Raw genomic sequence first — 22396 nt, 5'->3', positions numbered from 1 at the left:
TCTAATAGACACCTGGGAAACCCTGGTGGCGTAGTGGTTAAGTGCTACGGCTGCTAACCAAAGGGTTGGCAGTTCAAATCTGCCAGGCGCTCCCTGGAAGCTCTATGGGGCAGTTCTACTCTGGCCTATAGGGTCGCTAAGAGTCGGAATTGACTCGACGGCATTGGGTTGGTTTTTTTAATAGACACCTGAAGAAATGCTTGTGATCATTAACCATTAGAGAAATGCAAATCAAAACTACAATGAGATACCGTCTCACCATGGCATTATTGGCAAGAATGTAAAAAAACAGAAAATAAATGTTGGAGAGGTTGGGGGAGATTAGAACTCATATGCACTGCTGGTGGGAATGTAAAATAGTACAGCCACTATGGAAAACCATATCGTGCCTCCTTAAAAAGCTAGAAGTCGAAATACCATATGATCCAGCAATCCCACTCCTAGGAACATATCCTAGACAAATAAGAGCTGTCACACGAATAGACATATACACACCCATGTTCATTGCAGCATTGTTCACAAGAGCAAAAAGATGGAAACAGCCTAAGTGCCCATCAACAGATGAATGGATAAACAAATTATGGTACATACACACAATGGAATGCTGTGCAATGATCAAGAACAATGATGAATCCTTGAAACATTTCACAACATGGATGAATCTGGAGGGCATTATGCTGAGTGAAATAAGTCAATCACGAAAGAACAAATATTGTATGAGATTACTATTATAAAAACTCCAGAAAAGGTTAACACAGAAAAAAACAATCTTTGATGGTTTACAAGGGAGGGGAGGGTTGAGGAGGGGAAATTATTAACTAGATAGTAGAGAAGTGTTAACTTTGGTGCAGGAAAAGACAAAATGCAATACAGGGGAAGTCAGCACAACTTGACTAAGGCAAAGACATAGAAGCTTCCTAGACACATTCAAATACCTTGAGGGACTGAGTTACTGGGGCTGAGGGCTGGGAACCGTGGTCTTGTGGGACATCTAGGTCAATTAGCATGATACAGTTGGTAAAGAAAATACATCCTACTTTGGTGAGTAGCACCTAGGCTCTTAAAAGCTTGCGAACAACCATCTAAGATACATCTATTGGTCCTGTCTTGTCCGGAGCAAAGGAGAATGAAGAAAACCAAAGACACAAGGAAAATATTAGTCCAAAGGACTAATGAACCACATGAATCATAGCCTCTACCAGCCTGAGCCCAGAAGAACTACATGGTGCCTGGCTACCACCACCAACTGCTCTGACAGGGATCACAGGAGAAGGTCCAGGACAGAGCAGGAGAAAAATGTAGAACAAAATTCAAATTCACAAAAAAGACCAGACTTACTGGTCTGACAGAGTCTGAAGGAACCCCTGAGACTGTGGCCACTGGACACCCTGCTAACTAAGAACTGAAGCCACTCCTGAAGTCTACCTTTCAGCCAAATATTAGACAGGCCTATAAAACAAACAGTAGCACACATTAGGAATGTGCTTCTTAGTTCAATCAAGTATATGAGACCAAAAGCAAAGATGAGAAGGCAGGAAGGGAAAACTGGACCAATGGATGTGGAGAATCTGGGGTGGATAGGGGGAGAGCGCTGACACATTGTGGGGACTGCAACCAATGCCACAAAACAGTATGTGTATAAATTTTTTAATGAGAAACTAATTTGCACTATAAACTTTCATCAAGCATAATAAAATTTTAAAAAAGAAGAAAATTAATGGAGCTTGATTAGGAAAAAAAAAAAAGTCTTGGCCTAGATGTGGTAGAGGAGGGTCTCTCTGATATCAAAGTGTGTCTTCTTAAAACTAAGGTGCTTTGAGGTTGTGTGGGAACAAGGGAGGCGATACCACCAGTACAGCAGCTTCCACTGATTGAGACCTGTCTTAGTTTCCCAGTGGTGCTGTAACAGAAATGCCATGGTGGGTGGCTTTGAAGAAAAGGAATTTATTTTCTTCCAGTTCTGGTGGCTAAAAGTCCAAATCAGGGTCTCAGCCTTATTAAAATTCCTTCAGGGTATTCCTTGGTTCCTTGGTTTATAGGTGATCCTCACATGGCATCTGTTTTCCCCATATGCCTCTGGGTCTAACCTGCTCTTTTTATAGCTCAGGAGTGATTAGATTTATAACCTACCCTACTCTTGTTGTTGTTAGATGCCGTCAGGTCGGTTCTGACTCATAGGGACCCTGTGTACAACAGAACAAGACACTGCCGGGTCCTACACCACCCTCACAATCATTGTTAATCTTGAGCCCGTTGTTGCAGCCACTGTGTCAATCCTTCTTGTTGAGGGTCTTCTTCTTTTTTGCTGATGCTTTACTTTACCAAGCATGATGTTCTTCTCCAGGGTCTGATCTTGCCTGATAACATGTCCAAAGTATGTGACACGTATCTCGCCATCTTTAAGTCTAAGGAGCATCCTGGTTGTGCTTCTTCCAAGACAGATGTGTTCGTTCTTTTGGCAGTCCATGGTATATTCAATATTCTTCGCCAACACCACAATTCAAAGGCGTCAATTCTTCTTCAGTCTTCATTATTCATTGTCCAGCTTTCACATGCATATGAAGCAATTAAAAACACCATGGCTTGGGTCAGGCGCACTTTGGTCTTCAACGTGGTATCTTTGCTTTTGAACACTTTAAAGAGGTCTTTCGCAGCCAATTTACCCAATGTTATGTGTCTTTTCATTTCTTGACTGTTGCTTCTATGGGTGTTGATTGTGGATCCAAGTAAAATGAAATCCTTGACAACTTCAATATTTTTTCTGTTTATCATGATGTTGCTTATTGGGCCAGTTGTGGGGATTTTTTTTTTTTTTTTATGTTGACGTGTAATCTATACTGAAGGCTATGGTCTTTGATCTTCATCAGTAAGTGCTTCAAGTTCTTTTCATTGTTAGCAAGCAAGGTTGTGTCATCTGCATAATGCAGGTTGTTAATGAGTCTTCCTCCAATCCTGATGCCCCATTCTTCTTCATATAGTCCAGCTTCTTGGATTATTTGCTCAGCACACAGAATGAATAAGTGTGGTGAAAGAATACAACCCTGACGCACACCTTTCCTGATTTTAAACCATGCAGTATCCCCCTGTTCTGTTTGAACAACTGCCTCTTGATCTATGTACAGGTTTCTCATGAGCAGAATTAAGTGTTCTGGAATTCCTGTCCTTCGCAATATTACCCATAATTTGTTATGATCCACACAGTTGAATGCCTTTGCATAGTCAAGAAAACACAGGTAAACATCCTTCTGGTATTCTTTGCTTTCAGCCAAGATTCATCTAACATCAGCAATGATAACCCTGGTTTCACATCCTCTTCTGTATCCAGCTTGAATTTATGGGAGTTCCCTGTCAATATACCCTACTTTAGTAAGATCTAATTAACGTAGCAAAGAAAACCCTATTTCCGAACAGGATTACATCTACAGATATAGGGGCTAGGATTCTAACACATATTTTCAGGGGTCACAATTCAATCTATAACAAGATACTACTTTGTGCTCCTCACACTTTTAAACTATACTTCCTCGAATGGCAGAAGGGCGTGGATGTATTATTGTTGTTGTTGGGTGCCGTTGAGTCAATTCCAACTCATAGTAACTTTATGTGACAGAGTAGAACTGCCCCGTAGCAGAAGTGTAAGGCACATCTATTATCTCTACTGCCCCAGTGTCCATCCTGCCTTCTTTATAGCCCAGTTTCCTTTGGGAAAATGCTCTCCCTCCACTCTCAGTTCATGCACTTTGGATAGTGCTGGAGTCCCCTCCCTGCTTTCTGAGGTGGACATGTTACCTAGGTCTGGCCAATCAGCATACTTCTTCTCCCTGGCATAGTCTGCTCAATGAGAAGTGGCTCTGGAAAATTTGCTGGGACTGTTGACCAAGACGAATGCCTGGGGTTCACATGTGTGTGACTGTTGGTGCTGCCCAGGGTTGACGCATGTCTGTAGCAAGCTCTGCTTTGATGAGCCATCAGCTGGACCAGTGCTGGAAGGCTATAGATGAGGCAGACATGGGGCCAGATAGATGGGTTCAGGACGGGTTGGTGGGGCCAGCCTATGGCCTCTCAGGGGAACCTGGATTGGGGGCCTCTGGAAGTTGTTTGTAGGCGTCTGCTATTAGGAATGAGGGTTAAGGTTCTGGAGCTCATGAAGGTGAATGGGACTTGGAGGATCAGAGATGGGATTCACCATGTGTTATGGATTGAATTGTGCCCCCCAAAATATGTGTTGTAAATTCTAACCCCTATACCTGTGGTTATAATCCCTTTTGGGAATGGGTTTTCTTTGTTACGTTAATGAAGCAGTATCAGGTTAGGGTGTGTTTTAAATCAATCCTTTTGAGATATAAAAGAGCAGATTAAGCAAGCAGGCAGAAATGGGGGAAGATAGCTGCCAAGCCTCATGATGATCGCTGAGGGGAGACAAGGACCTTCCTCCAGAGCCAATAGAGAAAGCCTTCCCCTAGAGCTGACACCCTGAATTTGGACTTGTAGCCTCCTAACTGAAAAAATAAATTGCTTTTTCTTAAAGCCACCCACTTCTGATATTTTTGTTATAGCAGCACTAGATAACTAAGACATCAAGTGATAGAACATGGCCTAGATGAGCCTCGAAGCATCCACTACTGAGTTCATTCACCACCTCCCAAACTGGTTCTCTTCCTGAGTTCCCGTCTTGGTAACATCTCCATTGTCTACCATGAAACTCAGACACCATCCACACTTCCTGCATTTCCTCGCTCCACACACCTCTTTCCCCCATCTGCTCTCTGCACTCCATCTGTGACTGCTTAGTTCAGATACCACCAGGGCTCTCTCTTGGAATGTCACAATTCCTCCTTGCCTCCAGTCTCACCCCCTCACCGACATCCTCCACAATTTGCCAGAAATACCTTTCAGAAGGGCAGCTCTGAAGTGTATTCTCCTACTCAAGAGTCTTCAGAGGCTCCCTCTAGCCTAAGCCAAGAACTGTGAACTCAAATGCCACAGCAGCCAGGTAGCAGATATAATGAGTCGAGAGAGGTGGATATTTGCATATAATGTGTGATAGTCCTTATTCCCAAAAAGAAATATGCTTGGTCTCATTTTTTTAGACATATGTTCTTTCAGCCTCTTTTGTTTTCCTGTTTTTGATACAGTTGTAGAAAACAGTGATGCAAGTGTGATGATAAATGGCATCCAATGCTCATGTTGTGTTGGGGAGACAGATAGGGAGTAGTAACGATTATGGCAAAGTGGAGGGCTCATGTCCTTTCCAGTGGAGCAGCCACTGCTCAGTTCTCTTTCCAAGAGAAACCAGGAATCAGGATTTTTATGTTATATCTCCCCATTTTTAACACAGGCAAATAATTCAAACCATGTGTTGAATTTCAGTGGTATGAAGTATCTAGAATAGGCAAAGTCATATTAGAGTTTAATAGTGTGGTAACCAGGGGTGGAAGGGACAGGGAAAAGGGGGAATCATTGTTTAGGTTACAAAAAGTTTTTGTTTATGGGAGTAGAAAATTTGGCAACAGATATTGGTGATGGTTGCACAACATGATTGATGTAATTGGTTTTATTGAATTACACATGAAAAATGTTGAATTGGCAAATGTTGTGGCCTTTATATTTTTACAAAAAAAATTTTTTTTTAAAGCACCATGTGAGTTGTTGGGAGTATAAGTTGTTACAGTCTTTATGGGCAGAAATTTGACATTAGCTATCAAAACTATAAGTGCAATCCACTGACTTGGCACTTTCATTTCTGGGTATTTGTCCTGCAGATAAACTTTTTGTGTTCAGGATAACTTATTGCAGTACTGTTTGCAAGAGCAACACATCGGAACTAATCTGACCCTGTGGCCAGGCTGGTGCTCAGTGACAACGACCACAGCCTGCTTGAGCACTGGACTCACAAGGCTTGACCCCCAGCACCAGCCCCGCCCCCAGTCCAGACTGCCAGTCCTCTCCCTGGCCCTGTAGTCCAGCAAACTGATCCCCCACCTCAACCTGGTCCTGCACCCTAGCCTGCCTGCCTGCTCTCTTGATCCTGCTCCCCACCCCGCCAGCCCTCCTGGGCCCATCCCTGTCCCTGCTCCTCTCCAGTCCAACACCTCAACCTCCTGGCGCCCCAGCTGCTTTTGCCACCCCCTGAGCTGCCTGGCCCCAGTGCCCCGGGAGTCCTGCCTTTCTCCCCGTCTGCCTGACTCCAGGTTATTGATACAGAGTGTTCTTCAGGAAAAATACATATGCTACCTGTCGTGGATTGAATTGTTCCCCCCAAAATGTGTGTGTCAACTTGGTTAGGCCATGATTCCCAGTATTGTGTGGTTGTCCTACATTTTGTGATTGTAATTTTATGTTAAGAGGATTAGGGTGGGGTTGTAACACCACCCTTACTTAGGTCACCTCCCTGGTGCAATGTAAAGGGAGTTTCCCTGGGGTGTGGCCTGCACTACCTTTTATCTCTTGAGAGATGAAAGGAAAGAGAAGTAAGCAGAGAGCTGGAGACCTCATACCACCAAGAAAGCAGCACCAGGAGCAGAGCGCATCCTTTGGACACGGGGTCCCTGCGCCTGAGAAGCTCCTCAACCGGGGGAAGATTGAGACCAAGGACCTTCCTCCAGAGCCAACAGAGAGAGAAAGCCTTCCCCTGGAGCTGACACCCTGAATTTGGAGTTGTAACCTACTAAAACCAAAAACCAAACCCAGTGCAGTCGAGTCGATTCCGACTCATGGCAACCCTATAGGACAGAGTAGAACTGCCCCATAGAGTTTCCAAGGAGCACCTGGTAGATTTGAACTGCCAACCCTTTGGTTTGCAGCCATAGCACATAACCACTATGCCACCAGGGTTTCCTGTAACCTACTAGACTGTGAGAAAATAAATTTCTTTTTGTTAAAGCCATCCACGTGTGGTATCTCTGTTAAAGCAGCACTAGATGACCAAGGCACTACCTTGGTCAAAAAGGGAGGCCGATTAAAAAAAGAAAACCTGTGGCCATTGAGTCAATTCCAACTCATAGTGACCCTATAGGACAGAGTAGAACTGCCCCATAGGGTTTCCAAGGAGCTGCTGGTGGGTTTAAACTGCTGACTTTTTGGTTAGCAGCCAAGCTTTAACCATTGTGCCACCAGATATTTGTATTTGCTTGTATGTACTTCCAGTGAGAAACTAATAAAAGTGCCATCTGGGAGTGGAGCCGAGGCTTTTCCTGATTCCTCTTATATGATTTGAGTTTTGAACTATGTGATTGCTTCACTTATTCAACATTTTTTCTTAAAGAACCGGCCAGTTGTGTTATATGCAGTAGAGATCAGTAAGGCAAGGATTGAAGAGTCTGTTGGGTTTATTGGTGATGTTTACCAGAACAGAGTCAGGGCCTAGTGAGGAAGAAACAAAGCAGCTTAAAGTGGATTCAAAAAGTAAGTAGGAATCACGAAGCTTTTGCCAGGGAATATTGAACTTCAACTTGTATACCCTGCCTAGCTGAAATATGTATGGAGAAATATTGAAAGGATACACAATTTATTATTCTTTTCAGGTATTTTTATGTCTTATTCCTGGATCAGACAGGATGATCAGACAACTGTCCAGCTGGTCCCCTGAAAAATGTGTTCAATATGTCTTACTTTGGTATACTGTCTGCTTATACTAAGGGACACTGTACTCATTTCAGTTTACTGCATTTCAGTTAGGGAAGATTATCCACTGTATCACTAAAGGAAGGCCATCAAAGAAATATTCTTAGACTTCAGTGATAGGAAATTACCACTTCCTATGAGTACGGTTTCTTTATTAATGTTCAATGCAAATCATGGAACAGATAGTTTGGCTTTCTGCTAAGCTGTCTGGAAAATCGCAGATTTATAGCTCAACACTAACTCAGTAGGACCGTATGACCTCTGCATTATCTAAATGCTGATTTTGTTGTGGGACTGACCTAATGCTCTTAAATACATTTTTTCCTGATGCTGAGTTTTTAAAAATGTAACATTTACGTTTCCATTTTAATGTGTGGAAAAGAGTTAATAACTGTCACCAGTAGAAAAGAGGAGGGGGTTCTGAGGGGCTGGTCATATTTGTTTCTTGAGCTGGATGCAAGTTGCACAGGTGTGTTCGGTTTGTGAGAATTTATTGAGCTGAACACTTGTTATATCTGCAACTTTCTGTATGTATGTTTCTGCAAAAACCAAAATAGTGGGGAAAATAAACAGCAAAAAAACTGTTGTTGCTGTTAGGTGCCGTCGAGTCATTTTTGACTCATAGCAACCGTATGTAGAACAGAACAAAACACTGCCTGGTCCTACTCCATGCTCACAGTTATTGCTGTGCTTGAGCCCATTGTTGCAGCCACTATGTCAGTCCATTTCCTCGAGGGTCTTCCTCTTTTTTGATGACCCTCTACTTTACCAAGGATGATGTCCTTCTCTAGGGACTAGTCCCTCCTGATAACATGCCCAAAGCATGTGAGATGAAGTCTCACCTCTAAGGAGTATTCTGTCTTCCAAGACAGACTTGTTCTTCTGGCAGTCTACAGTATATTCAATATTCTTCGACAATACCATAATTCGAAGGCATCAATTCTTTTTCGGTCTTCCTTATTTATTGTCTAGCTTTTGCATGCATACGAGGCAATTAAAAACATCATGGTTTGGGGTCAGGCATATAGTGGCATCTTTGCTTGTTAACATTTTAAAGAGGTCTTTTGCAGATCTGCCCAATGCAATACGGCGTTTGGTTTGTTGACTGCTGCTTCCATGGGCATTGATTGTGGATCCAAGTAAAATAAAGTCCTTGACAACCGTAGTATTTTCTCTGTTTGTCATGTTCCTTATTGGTCCCATTGTGAGGATTTTTGTTTTCTTTATATTGAGGTATAATCCATACTGAAGGCTGAAGTCTTTGGTTTTCAGTATGTGCTTCAAGTCCTCTTCACTTCTGGCAAGCAAGGTTGTGTCATCTGCCCATCACAGGTCATTAATAAGTCCTCCTCCAATCCTGATGCCACGCTCTTCTTCATATAAGCTTCTCAGTTTTGGTCAGCATACAGATTGAATAAGTATGGTGAAAAGATACAACCCTGACACAACCTTTCCTGATTTAAAACCATGCAGTATCCCCTTGTTATCTTTGAATGATTGTCTCTTGATCTATGTACAGGTTTCACATGAGCACAATTAAGTGTTCTGGAATTCCCATTCTTCTTAATGTTATCCACAATTTGTTATGTTCCACACAGTCCAATGTCTTTGCATGGTCAATAAAACACAGGTAAACATCTTTCTGGTATTCTCTGCTTTCAGCCATGACCCGTCTGACATCAGCAATGACATCCATCATTCCATGCTGTCTCCTGAATCCAGCTTCAATTTTTGGCAGTTCCCTGTTGACGTACTGCTGCAACCATTTTTGAATTATCTTCAGCAAAATTTTACTTGCCTGTGGTATCAATGATATTGTCTGATAATTTCTGCATTCCATTGGATCATCTTTCTTTGAAATAGGCGCGCATATTGATCTCTTTCAGTTGGTTGGCCAGGTAGCTGTCTTCTGCATTTCTTGGCACAGGCGAGTGAGCACTTCCAGCATTGCATCTGTTTGCTGAAACATCTCAACTGGTATTTCATCAATTCCTGAAGCCTTGTTTTTCGCCAGTGCCTTCAGTGCAGCTTGGACTTCTTCCTTCAATACCATCAGTTGTTGATCACATGCTACCTCCTGAAATGGCTGAACATCGACCAATTCTTTCTGTTATAGTGACTCTGTGTATTCCTTTCATCTTCTTTTGATACTTCCTGTGTCATTCAATATTTTGCCCAAAGAATCCTTCAATATTGCAATTCGAGTCTTGATTTTTTTCTTCAGTTCTTTCAGCTTGAGAAATGAATGTGTTCTTTCCGTTTTAGTTTTATAACTTCAGGCCTGCACATTTCATTATAATACTTTACTGTCTCTTCTAGAGCTGACCTTTGAAATCTTCTGTTCAGCTTTTACTTCATCGTTTCTTCCACTTGCTTTAGCTACTCTATGTTCAAGAGCAAGTTTCAGAGTCTCTTCTTGTATCCATTTTGGTCTTTTTTTTTCTTTCCTGTCTTTTTAATGACCCTTTGCTTTCTTTATGTATGATGTCCTTGATGTTGTCCCCACAGCTCATCTGGTCTTCGGTCATTAGTGTTCAACGCGTCAAATCTATTCTGGAGATGGTCTCTTGATTCTGTCAGTTTGTCATACTGTGGTGGCTTGCATGTTGCTGTGATACTGCAACCTATGCCACCAGTAGTTCAAATACCATCGAGTTCACCCATGGTGGAAAGGTTTCAGCAGAGCATTCAAATTAAGACAGACTACGAAGAAGAGGACCTAGGGACCTACTTCCAAAAAAAAATTGGCTAGTGAAAGCCTTATGGATAAAAAAAGAAGTGTAGGTTTACCAAAATTCATTTTTGGTCTGGATCCAGCCCTTTGGCCACTAGGTTGCGACATAAGAAATAAACCCTTGGTCTGGCCCTCAGACTCACTACTGGGCTCTGTCCTGATCTCTCCCTCTTCCATTCAAATTCAGGGCAAAGGAGAAACCTGCAGAGGGCATGCATTCCTCTACTTCTCTGCCTCCACACTTTTGCTCACCTGTTTCCCAGTCCCAGTGTTCTTCTTTCTCATCTAACTTGGCAGAAACCCAGCCATCTTTTAAGTCCCAACTCCAAAATTGCTTCTTCCTTCATAGCCCTACCTCAAGCTCTGCTCGCTGCTGAAAACTTCCTTCCAGCTCACACTGGCGACTACATCTACCTCTGATTCCTTAACCCTGCGTCTTAGAGGGATGCTGCTTGATAAATGTTTGCTACGTGAACATAAGTAGCCCTGGTGGTGCAGTGGTTAAATACTGGGCGGCTAACTTAAAGGTTGGTGGTTCCAACTCACCAGCTTCTCCAAGGCTGAGGGAGAAAGATGTGGCAGTCTGCTTCTGTAAAGATTAAAACAAAAGCCCGTCGCCTTCGAGTGGATTCTCGCTCACAGTGACCCCAATGGACAGGGTAAAACTGCCGCCATAGGGTTTCCAAGACTGTAAATCTTTACAGAGGTGTACAGCTGTATCTTCCTCCTGCGGAGCATCTGGTGGATTTGAACTTCCTACCAATTGGTTAGCAGCCAAGCACTTAACCATTGTGCCACCAGGGCTCCTTTCTGTAAAAATAACAGCCTTGGAAATCCCGTGGCGGCAGTTTTACCCTGTCCTATAGGGTCGCTGGAAACCCTGGTGGCGTAGCGGTTAAGAGCTAGGGCTGCTAACCAAAAGCGGGCAGTTCAAATCCACCAGGTGCTCCTTGGAAACCCTATGGGGCAGTTCTACTCCGCCCTTTAGGGTCACTATAAGTCGGAATGGACTCGACAGCAAGGGGCTTGGTTTTGGTTTTATAGAGTCGCTGGGAGTCGGAATCACCTTGGTGGCAATTTTTTTTTTACATGAATGAACGATTGGGCCCTGGGACGGCTGAGGGCTCCTGGGTTCTAATGCGGCTGTGCCCTCTCTGGGCTTCAGCTGGCCCTCTGGCTCTGGAAGGGCAGAGGCTGGACAGCTCGGCCTGCTGATCGCCCTCGTCTCCGCGGCGACCCAGAGCACGGGAGTCGCAAAACACAGTAGAGGCGTGCAGGAAACATGCAAAAAGGCCAAGAAAAGACGCGCTGAAATCCAGGGACGCCGCAAGCTGTGAGACCAGCCGCCGGAAGTCAGTGGCGGTTCCAGGCCGGACGCTCTAGAATCCCGGAAGACCGGGATCTCTGTGGTTCGACGTGACCACTGTTGTGTTCCAGGAAGGGTGCATTCCCAAAGCAGACAAACAGGACCGAGAAAATGGGGACCTCAATCCCCCGGGCCATGAGGACTGTTAAAGGAAGAGGGGTCCAAAGGAACTGACAGCCAAGCTGGTGGTCGCACACATCTCACCCCCTCTGCCGGCCTTCGGAGGAGGGGGAGGGATCAGCGGCTCATCAGCGCCGGTAATTGGTCGATTGATGACGTGCGTGCGCGTGCGTACGTACAGGGGTGCGGTCTTCCATTCACTCGCGCCTCGGGAGCCAGCGCGCACGCGTCTTACCCAATACCCAGGGATGGCGTAAATACAGGGGCGCGGTCTTTTATTCAGGCGGGCCTCTGCTGCCAGAACGTATGCGTCGGAGGGCGGCGCCCCGCGGGGTGCACACCCATTACAGCGCTAAGCAGCCTCTGGGCGGCTCCCGCCCGCGCGTTGGACTGCGACATGCGGACGCGCAGCGAAGAGGCGAGGCTTCCTCGATTGGTCGTCTCCGATTGGACGCAACAACCATGAGAGGCGGGACCCTCTGCAGAGACCGCTCGACGATTGGCTAAAGACTGGAGGGCCTGTGGTCTGGGGGGCGGAGCGGGGCGGGGCGGGGCGGGGGGTCTGTCCCGGCAAAGAGCGACGCTGAGGTGGTGGCCGCGGCTCTTGAAAAGCAGTGAGCGACTGTACTGCGGACAATAGGCCGGGAGCCCTGGGAACTTACAAACGTCCTGAGGCGGTGTCGGGACAGGCTTCGTTTGGTGAGTGTAGATCTAAGAGAAACGCAAGTGCCTCGCCCTTTTCTTCCCAGACCGCGGCTCGCAGCCCCTCCCCCACAGCTGTCCCTGCGTTTAACCCTTGACCCCCAGCGTGGGCACCGCCTCTCGGGTACAGCGTGCCTGCCACGTGCCAGCCGCATCTTTTCGCTCCCTGTCAGCCCCATCGGCTTAGGGAACTTGAAAATTCATGGCCCTGCTGCCCCATCCCCCAGAGAGGAAACTGAGGCTGGGAGTGGCCCCCTCCTTACCCGCATCTCTACACAGATGCCATGGCCGAGCCCCTGAAGGAGGAAGACGGCGAGGACGGCTCCGGGGAGCCTCCGGGGCAAGTGAAGGCAGAGCCCGCCAATCCCACAGCCTCGGTGGCGGCTAAGAACCTAGCTCTGCTCAAAGCCCGCTCCTTCGATGTGACCTTCGACGTGGGCGAGGAGTACGAAATCATCGAGACCATAGGCAATGGGGCCTACGGGGTGGTGTCCTCTGCTCGCCGCCGCCTCACGGGTGAGCCAGGTCCCCAGGCAAGGAGCCCCTCTTCCTGCTTCTGATCTGCTCCCACCTTTAGCACTCCCCTGGACAGGAGTGCCATTCACCTCTCACAGGCTGGGCCGCTGGATCCCAGAGAGAGGGAGTAACCTGCCCAGGCTCACGTAAGGAGGAAGGAAAGGAAGAATATGAATTCTGGTTCAATTCAACACATATTGATTAGGTACCATCAGTGGGCCAGGCTCCATGTTAAGGACAGGTCTCTGAAACTCTGGTCTGGTGCTTTTGCCATTGTGTCAGTCTACTTTCTGGGACACAGGCAGGTAGAAATGTATTCCGGAGCTAGAGGCTGGCATATAGGATTGTGGGGGGGAGGATGGTAAAGTCTGAGATGGAGAGAGATGTAGGAGATAGATTGAGTACAGGCATTAGTCTTAATGCAAGCGCCAACTAGCTGTGCAACTTGCCTCATAACATAGTTGTGAAGGGTAAATTTGATAATGTTTGTAAAGTGTTTAGCACAAGGCTTGGTATTCAGTATATATAGGTGGTAAGTATATGGTAGCTGTTGTTATTTGTATCCTCATTCCTTGGTTCTTGCCTTTTCCCTGTTTTCAGGCCAGCAGGTGGCCATCAAGAAGATCCCTAATGCTTTTGATGTGGTGACCAATGCCAAGAGAACGCTGAGGGAGCTGAAGATCCTTAAACACTTTAAGCATGACAACATCATCGCCATCAAGGACATCCTGAGGCCCATGGTGCCCTATGGCGAGTTCAAATCTGTGTAAGGAGTGGGGCTGGGAAAAGGAGGCAGAGTTGGGACCTTTTCTGAAGGCTGGTGCCATATTGCTGAAGTTCCGAAAAGGCAGCTGAATCTAATGTAAAGGCAGGCTGGGAAAATACCGATGATTCCAGGACAAATGTTCCTTTATGGACTTGCCAGGGCAACTGTTATTCCTTGAGAAGAGTTTAAGGTTTATAGAATCTCGGTATATTTGGTAGCAGACATAGGACATTCATACCATCACTACTGATTCTACTCCTTGGCAGACGTTGCTAATGAATCACGGAACAATTTTCTTCGGAAAGTAGACACGTCCTCCCAGTTTTTGTCATAGTTCTTCTAGCAGCCATTACCAAACAATGGAGATAGTCCCAAAATTAAACCTATTAGCCAGCATAGGTTTAGGCCAAATCCATCTTTTACGTGATGGGGAAACTAGGTCCAGAGAGAAAAGTGATTTAACCCACTTTATGGCACGGTTGTAGACAAGCTAGAATCTGTTCTTCCTCCATACCATGCTGCGGATTCCGTGGGGCAGAGAGTAAGGTCATTCATTACCTGTCTGGAGTCAGGACAGAGCACTGAGGCTAGGGCTATTCCCTGAAGTGGGAGGGCCAGCCCATGCCTCTCTCCGCCTCTCTTGCAGCTATGTGGTCTTGGACCTGATGGAGAGTGACCTGCACCAGATCATCCACTCTTCACAGCCACTAACGCTGGAGCATGTGCGCTACTTCCTGTACCAGCTGCTTCGAGGCCTCAAGTATATGCACTCGGCTCAGGTCATCCACCGTGACCTCAAGCCCTCAAATTTGTTAGTGAATGAGAACTGTGAGCTCAAGATTGGGGACTTTGGCATGGCCCGTGGCCTGTGCACCTCGCCTGCCGAACACCAGTACTTCATGACTGAGTATGTGGCCACGCGCTGGTACCGGGCCCCTGAGCTCATGCTTTCACTGCATGAGTACACACAGGCTATTGACTTGTGGTCTGTGGGCTGCATCTTTGGGGAGATGCTGGCCCGGCGCCAGCTTTTTCCAGGCAAAAACTATGTGCACCAGCTGCAGCTGATCATGATGGTGCTGGGTACCCCGTCACCAGCTGTGATTCAAGCTGTGGGGGCTGAGAGGGTGCGGGCTTATATTCAGAGCCTGCCACCACGCCAGCCCGTGCCCTGGGAGACGGTGTACCCAGGCGCTGACCGACAGGCGCTCTCGCTGCTGGGCCGCATGCTACGTTTCGAGCCTGGCGCCCGCATCTCAGCAGCTGCTGCCCTGCGCCACCCCTTCCTGGCCAAGTACCATGACCCTGATGATGAGCCTGACTGTGCTCCACCTTTTGACTTTGCCTTTGACCGTGAAGCCCTCACCCGGGAGCGTATTAAGGAGGCAATCGTGGCTGAGATTGAGGACTTCCATGCCCGACGTGAGGGCATCCGCCAGCAGATCCGCTTCCAGCCTTCCCTACACCCTGTGGCCAGTGAGCCTGGCTGTCCCGACATTGAGATGCCCAGTCCCTGGGCACCTGGTGGGGACTGTGCCATGGAGTCGCCCCCGCCAGCCCCACCACCGTGCCCCGGCCCTGCACCTGACACCATTGATCTGACTGCCCAGCCACCTCTGCCTGCCAGCGAGCTGGCCCCTCCAAAGAGAGAAGGTGCCATCTCAGACAACACCAAGGCGGCCCTCAAAGCCGCTCTCCTGAAGTCCTTACGGAACCGGCTCAAAGGTGTCTTGTGGATGGAGTGACTGGCCTGGGAGTAGGGTGGGAGTGAGACTCCAGGCTTAGACTGGGCTGCATGCTCTTACCTTCCCCACTCGACTTCCCTGCAGATGGCCCCAGTGCTCCTCTGGAGGCCCCTGAGCCTCGAAAGCCAGTGACGGCCCAGGAACGTCAGCGAGAGCGGGAGGAGAAGCGGCGGCGGCGGCAGGAACGGGCCAAGGAGCGGGAGAAGCGGCGGCAGGAGAGGGAGCGAAAGGAGCGAGGAGCTGGGGCCACTGGGGCCCCCTCCAGTGACCCTCTGGCCGGGCTGGTGCTCAGTGACAATGACCGCAGCCTGCTGGAGCGTTGGACTCGCATGGCTCAGCCCTCAGCACCAGCGCCACCCCCAGCCCAGCCCGCCAGTCCTCCCTCTGGCCCTGTAGCCCAGCAAACTGGTCCCCCACCTCAACCTGTAGGCTCAACCCCTGGTCCTGCAGCCCAGCCTGTCTGCCCACCCCCTGAGCCTGCTACTCACCCCGCTGGCCCTCCTGGGCCCATCCCTGTCCCTGCTCCTCTGCAGTCCAACATGTCCAGCCTCTTGGCCCCCCAACCGCTTGTGTCACCCCCTGGGCTGCCTGGCCCCAGTGCCCTGGGAGTCCTGCCTTACTTCCCATCTGGCCCACCCCCTGCAGACCCTGGGGGAGCCCCTCACCTCTCCACCTCAGAGTCACCTGACGTTAACCTGGTGACCCAGCAGCTGTCCAAGTCGCAGGTGAGAGGAGAGGCCCAGGTAGCGGGCCCAGGGAAAACGGGTTCTGTTTGGTGGGGGCAGGTGGAAGGGACGGGCTTTGGCATGTCCTCGTTACATGAAAATTGTGAGGCAGAAGGACTCTGTCTGTGTGTAGAGCTGGGCACTCAGCAAGTCCCAGTGCCTGCCGAGACTGGTATTCTTATTCATAGGCTTCCCAGGTGTACCTGCAGTCTGCTTTTGTGGTGTCTGCATTATAACCATACCCTCGTTCTTGCAGGTGGAGGACCCCCTGCCCCCTGTGTTCTCAGGCACTCCAAAGGGCAGCGGGGCTGGGTATGGTGTTGGCTTTGACCTGGAGGAGTTCTTGAACCAATCTTTTGACATGGGCATGGCTGACGGGCCACAGGATGGGTAAGGGCAGGGATGGCTGGACAGAGCTCCTGGGAGGGGGCTGTGGAGAGGGGACCCTGGTGCGGGAGGTGCTCCCCCATGGGGTGGGCAAGGAGCCGGCCTAGGGTGACAGCTGCCTTCCTGCCCCCTTCCCCTGCAGCCAGGCGGACTCGGCCTCCTTGTCAGCCTCCCTGCTTGCTGACTGGTTGGAGGGTCATGGCATGAACCCTGCTGACATTGAGTCACTGCAGCGTGAGATCCAGATGGACTCCCCGATGCTGCTGGCTGACCTGCCTGACCTTCAGGAGCCCTGAGGCCCCAGCCTGTGCCTTGTCACCAGGGGATAGACCCAGCTCCGGGCCCATCGGAGCATTCAGGAGGGCTGGAGCCCTGGGCCAGCAGGTGAGGCTCCACCTGGATTCTGCAGGTTCATCTCAGACTCACACGCAGCCTTAAGCAGCCACTGAGCCACCACCGAGCCATGGCAGGACGGGAAACTCCTGCTGCCCCGAATGATCTTTTCAGTATTTTATTATTGTTTTTATTTTTATGCTATTTTTTTGTCGTTGAAACGAGACCTGTCAAATATAAGGATTCCTTCAACACCTGACTGTAGATGTCATTTTTGTAGTTGGGGCAGGACGTAGTAAGAGGTCAGTAGAAGAGCAAGGAGGAGTCAGGTCTCTAAGCAAACGCATTTGAGAGCACAACAGCCAAAGCCAGTTCATTCACGTCTTGCAGGTTTATTGAGTCCCCCCGCTTCCTTCTCCCATCCCCACAGAGATTGTCTCTGCTCCTTTACATGGCCACATCTCGACCTGGGCTGGGGCGGGGCACCTCATATCTATGCCTACCTAACTATAGTGGTTGTTTCAGGGTAGCATGCAGTAACTCTGGTGAAATACAGTTTTGGCATTGGGCTTCGGGAGTTGGGACAGGCAGGTGGAGGAAGCTGACTATGATAGTGAAATGGGGTTGACAGCTGTGGTGCTTACCACAGGGGCCTAAGTTGTGGAAGGGAGGCCAGAGCTTGGAGATAGTCTTAAAACAGCCAGAGGGAGTCTTGAGTGTGGCAGTGGTGGCCACACGCAGGTGGCCTGGCACACACTGTGGGCACTGGTCTGACCGTGCCGGCTCAGTCTGGCATCCAGGGTGGCCCAGATGGAGGAGTCTGCAGTAAGAAAGCTGGCTGAAGGGGAACGCAAACATCTGGAGAGTGGCTTCTGGCTCTTATCTGTTGGGACAGGGCAGAGGCAGGTATGAGTCTATGGAGCCCATCCAGGTCTAGGCTGGAACAGCTGGGCCTTAGAGAAGGCTTGGGAAGCTGCTGGCTGTGCAGCCAAAAGGTAGAAGAGCAGAGGCATGGCTTGGAGCCAGATGCCCTGAGTATGGGAGGGGATCAGCCATGGCAAAGGAAGTTGGGGCTAGGAGCAGAATAATCAACATGGCAATGGCTCTGGGAGTGGGGCAAAGGGAGGGGTGGGGTCTGTGGGAGCCAGCCCTCAAGCCCGGCGGATTTTCATCTCAGTGCGCTTGAGGGAGTAGTAGAAGCCCTTCCACTGAGCCCAGTTGATGCCATTGGCATAGGAGAGGTGGGAGCCACCCAGGTAGAAGCCATTGAGGTTGGCGAAGTGGCAGCTGCGGAACCAGAAGGCCCCTGAGGAGAGGGCCGCGCAGTTCTGCACAAAGAGGTCCTGGTCCCGGTCGAAGGTAGAGAACTTCTGGCCACTGTGGTAGGACAGGGAGTCACCTGTGGGGAAGGCATGGAGCAGCTGAGGTGGAGAGCTGAGCTCCGAGCTGGCAGGGAGAGGGGCGACTGCAGTAATGTGTGACACCATTGGAGACATCACATGGCAGCCTGGCGGGATGGGGGCACCTCCCTGAGCCACATGTCAGGTAGATGTACTTCTGCAGTGAAGAGAAACAGCTGCTCTTCTACAGGGGCCCTGGAGCAAAGCCAGGCACACTTCTCCCCAGGGAGGAGTTCTTCTAAGCCCAAGAGGGGCTTGAAAAGGGTAAGGGACTTACTGGGCAGTGCCAACCCCTGCTTCCCTTTTCCCCCTTAGCCCCTCCTTAGGCTGACAGGAGGGTGATACCTGCCCCGCCGTCCTCGAAGCCTGCCACATAGAGAGTGTAGCCATCCTCCTCAGCGCTGACTGCGTTGGGTGAGATGGAGAATTCGAGGTACTTGGCAAAGGCTGTGTTGTTCTCGAAGTCCTCTAAGTCCACGCGTAGCTCGTACTTCTGCTTCAGTGTCAGGAGGTGAAGGTTCTCTAGCCCTGGGCGGGGAGAGGTGGCAGTTGGTCAGCAAGGACCTGGCGCTCTGGGCAGCCCTCCAACCCCCGCAGCCTGCCCCGGCTTACCCAGCCAGTACTCTCCATCTGCACGGCCGAAGCCCCGCTTGTAGTCGTTCCAGCCCCGGAAGAAACTCACCGAACCATTGAATCGCTTCTGGAAAATCTAGAGCGGAGAGAACAGGCGACTGGGCCAATGGAGTGTCCAGTGGGCAGGGACCTCGCCCTGCCCTGGCCGTGGACCTTATAATGCTGAAACAAGTGTTGAAGGATGGAGTCAGGGGCCTAGAACAAGGTGTATACTGGCATCGACCACAGTGAGCAGCCAGAGTAGCAGCCCAGCCGGGCTCCTTACACTCATTCTCTTGAGAGGCAGCATGGGAAGGGGTTTAGAGGGTGCATTCAAGAGTTCACACACCTGGGTGTGAAACTGGTATTGGCTGTGTGGCCTTGGACAAATTACCTCTCTGGGCCTCCTCCTGAGATTTTTTCTTGAGGATCAAATGCATTAACCCACCTTCAGCGCTCAATTTGTGTTGGCTGTTGACAAACTATTATCTCCATTTTACAGATGAAGAGACAGGTTCAAAAAGGAAGCTCAGAGTCACACAGCTGGGGCTAAGCCGAGGTTTGTTGGAACCAGCTGCATGGCCTCAACTCCCCCCCCCCCGCCCCCGCCACTTACCGTCCACTTTCCGCCCTCAGTGGTCATGTCACAGAAGACAGGCACGGGTACACTGGGGCCAGAGGGGTAGATAAGGTACACACCGTCTGTCTGGTAGCCCTGGGCGTAGATGTCGTCACAGTCCAGGGGCTGCTGAAGGCAAGCCTTCTCCAGAGCTGGTGGGGGTGGGGCAGGGAGGATGCATGAGAATAGTGAAGAGAGGGACTAGGGCAATACCGTTTGGTCAGCACCCAGCGGTCTGCCTCAGTCTCCTGGGGTGGGGTACTGTGTCACAAGAAATCTCAAGAAGGGGAACCCTCAGAGATCTTTTCGTCCACCTGTCCCATTTTAGAGAGGAGGGACCAGAGAGAGTCCTGGGGAGCTGACGCTCAACTCTGAGGCCTGACCCCCAGGAATGGTGGCTTGGAATAGCCACTCCTCGCCCAGCCCACTCGCCTGCTGCATTTGTGAATGTGGGGCTGCTTACCATCTCCCCGGATCCCGGAGACTTGGGAGGCGCAGCGGGTAGTAGAGAGGAGAAGCAGCAGCGGCAGGGCCAGGAGGGCCTGCGAGGGGAGAGCAGGGTCAGTGCAGCCCTCAAGCTGGAGACCCCTGCTTTCCTTGTTTTTATCCCCATCACATATCCCAGCCCTGCTGGAATCCCTCTGCCTGCCCTTCAACCCCTTTCCTCCTGCCAAGTAACCCCACTCTTGAGCAGGCTTAGCACCCTCATGACTCAAGTGCCTATCCTGGAACAAGGGACCCTCTGTCCCTTCATAACCCCCTTTTGGTCAAGGGTGTTCTGCCCCTGGAGTGGGCTTAGCCCCGGTGCCATGGGAGCCCCCACCCGGGGCCCCCGTACCGTCATCCTGTCCGTTCACTGCAGGGCGGCTGGGTGTCTGCAGCCCAGACTGCAACTGCCCAGAGTTATGTGCTGGGCCCTGGCCAGCCTCCCCAGCCCCGCCCTGTGGCTGCAGAGCCCCTCTCCCCCTCCCCCGACACTGAACTGGCATCAGCTTACACTGTGAGTGGGGCCGGGGCCAGGGGACCACCTGCGTCTCATTAGGCCTGTCAGAGGCAGAGCTCAGCAGACGTTCACTCTCTGCTGGCTTAGACTGTGCCCTGGATCTCTTGTCTCCACACACTCACCCCCACCCCCCACCCCACACCCCCCACCCCCAACCTGTGGGCCCCTCCCAGTTGGCTCCAGCCCTGTCCCAGCTTCCTGATGTCCCTCCCCCCACACGTCTGCTTATTTCCTCCCCTCCCGTGGCCTGTGTTTCATTAGCCATTTGGTGCAGGGAGGCCTAGGGGTAATGGTGAGGGGGGTGGAGGCTGCTCTGGGGGAGCTTCAGAGCTCCTGATGGGACTTGGCTGGGCTGTGGGGGAGGCAGCAGGAACCAGGCAGTCTCCTGGCAGGGCGGAGACATTGCTGAGCTGTGAGCACAAGTGTTCGGGTGGCCAGCCCTCTGTCTGCCCCAGCTCAAGCCAGGCCCCAGCTGTCTTTCTGGCCCCTTCCCTCTCTGGCCTCCTCAGCCCCTCCTTTCCCCTCCCACAGAGTTCCCTGGCATCTGTCGCTGGCTCCCTGCTCTCCCCCTCCCTACAAGCACAGGGCCTCTTTTGTTTCTCCTTACCCCTTCTTCCATACCCCTCACTTCTTCCCCACCCTCCCACGCTCTCCCTCTCAGCCCTGAAACCCCCCATTGAGCCTGCAGCCCCAGGTCTCTTCTCTGCCCCAGCCATCATTGGAGCCCTGTCTCCCCTTACCAGGGGTACTTACTGTTGCAGCCTCTTCATGGTTTTCTCTGCTGGTCTCTCCCTTCTGTCCATCTTGCATCAGAAGGAGCTTTCTGGATGGCTGCTCTGAGCATGCCACCCCCTGTTCTAAACCTTCAGTGGCTGAGGCTGTTTCTCACCTTGGACTTGAGAAGAATTTCAAGTCTGGCTCCAGCCAGTATCTCTTACTCCCCTTGACTCTAGCCTCCCCAGACTTCTCGCCACTGAAGTCTCTGTGCCTTTGCCTACGCTGCCCCTGTGTGGCCCGCTTGTCTGTCTTCTGCCTGGGTGAGAGCCAGTGAGCAGGGTCTACTCCTCATCTCTGCATACTCAGCACCCACCACAGAGCCTGCACAGAGTAGGTACAATAAACACATGCACCTACTGAACACATAGTTTTGAACACCTCTTAGCTGCTGTCAGGTTGACCCCCACCACATGGAGACCCCATGCATAACAGATGGAAACACTGCCTTGTCTTGGACCATTTGCGTGATTGGTTGCAGATCAGGCCGTTGTGATCCACAGGGTTTTCACCGGCTGATTTTCAGAAGTTGCTCGCCAGGCCTTTCTTCCTAGTCCATCTCAGCCTGGCAGCTCCGCTGAAGCCTGTACAGCATGACAGCAATGCGCAAGCCTCCACTGACAGATGGGTGGTAGCAGCGCATAAGGTGCATTGAATGGGACTCAAACGTGCATGGAAAGTAAGAATTCTACCACTGAACCACCATTGCCACCTACTGTGTGCTGTGTGTTCTGCTAGCTGCTGGGGATACATTATCTGCCCTCAAGAAGTGGCTTTAAATGATTATTACAAGTGTAGTTTGTGTTATGAAAGGACGTTTATTGGATGTAAGAACAAATACTCAGAGATATCAAGTAAGAAAGCAGCTTTGGCTCAGGGCCTCTTTCCCCACTCCTAAATCCATAAGCCCCTTGGGAGAACCCCAGTCGGCCTCTTGGATTTGGTTCTGTAATTGTTGGGTTGTTGGTAAG

General features: G+C 50.1%; 2 protein-coding genes across 3 annotated transcripts; one reads left to right on the top strand and one right to left on the bottom strand.

Annotated features, from left to right (window-relative positions):
* The first annotated feature begins 12402 nt into the window (after positions 1 to 12402).
* Positions 12403 to 17269, top strand: MAPK7 (mitogen-activated protein kinase 7). The gene is made up of 7 exons (XM_049874683.1): positions 12403 to 12542; positions 12825 to 13061; positions 13662 to 13827; positions 14474 to 15552; positions 15657 to 16297; positions 16554 to 16687; positions 16827 to 17269. The coding sequence occupies exons 2-7, from the start codon at positions 12830 to 12832 to the stop codon at positions 16978 to 16980; spliced, it is 2406 nt and encodes an 801-aa protein (XP_049730640.1). The 5' UTR covers positions 12403 to 12542; positions 12825 to 12829; the 3' UTR covers positions 16981 to 17269.
* Positions 17270 to 17390: 121 nt separating this feature from the next.
* MFAP4 (microfibril associated protein 4) lies at positions 17391 to 20736 on the bottom strand. 2 transcript variants are annotated; one of them, XM_049874686.1, is made up of 6 exons: positions 20646 to 20736; positions 20112 to 20190; positions 19646 to 19800; positions 19030 to 19126; positions 18763 to 18945; positions 17391 to 18416 (listed from the first exon to the last, which is right to left on the bottom strand). In XM_049874686.1, the coding sequence occupies exons 1-6, from the start codon at positions 20685 to 20687 to the stop codon at positions 18169 to 18171; spliced, it is 804 nt and encodes a 267-aa protein (XP_049730643.1). In that variant the 5' UTR covers positions 20688 to 20736; the 3' UTR covers positions 17391 to 18168. The 2 variants fall into 2 exon arrangements, with proteins under 2 accessions (XP_049730643.1, XP_049730644.1); XM_049874687.1 differs by lacking the exon at positions 20646 to 20736 and adding an exon at positions 20487 to 20563.
* Positions 20737 to 22396: the final 1660 nt, after the last annotated feature.

Source organism: Elephas maximus, chromosome 2 (assembly GCF_024166365.1).
Source record: "Elephas maximus indicus isolate mEleMax1 chromosome 2, mEleMax1 primary haplotype, whole genome shotgun sequence".
NCBI classification, from domain to species: domain Eukaryota; kingdom Metazoa; phylum Chordata; class Mammalia; order Proboscidea; family Elephantidae; genus Elephas; species Elephas maximus.
This window is presented reverse-complemented; position numbering and strand designations above follow the sequence as displayed.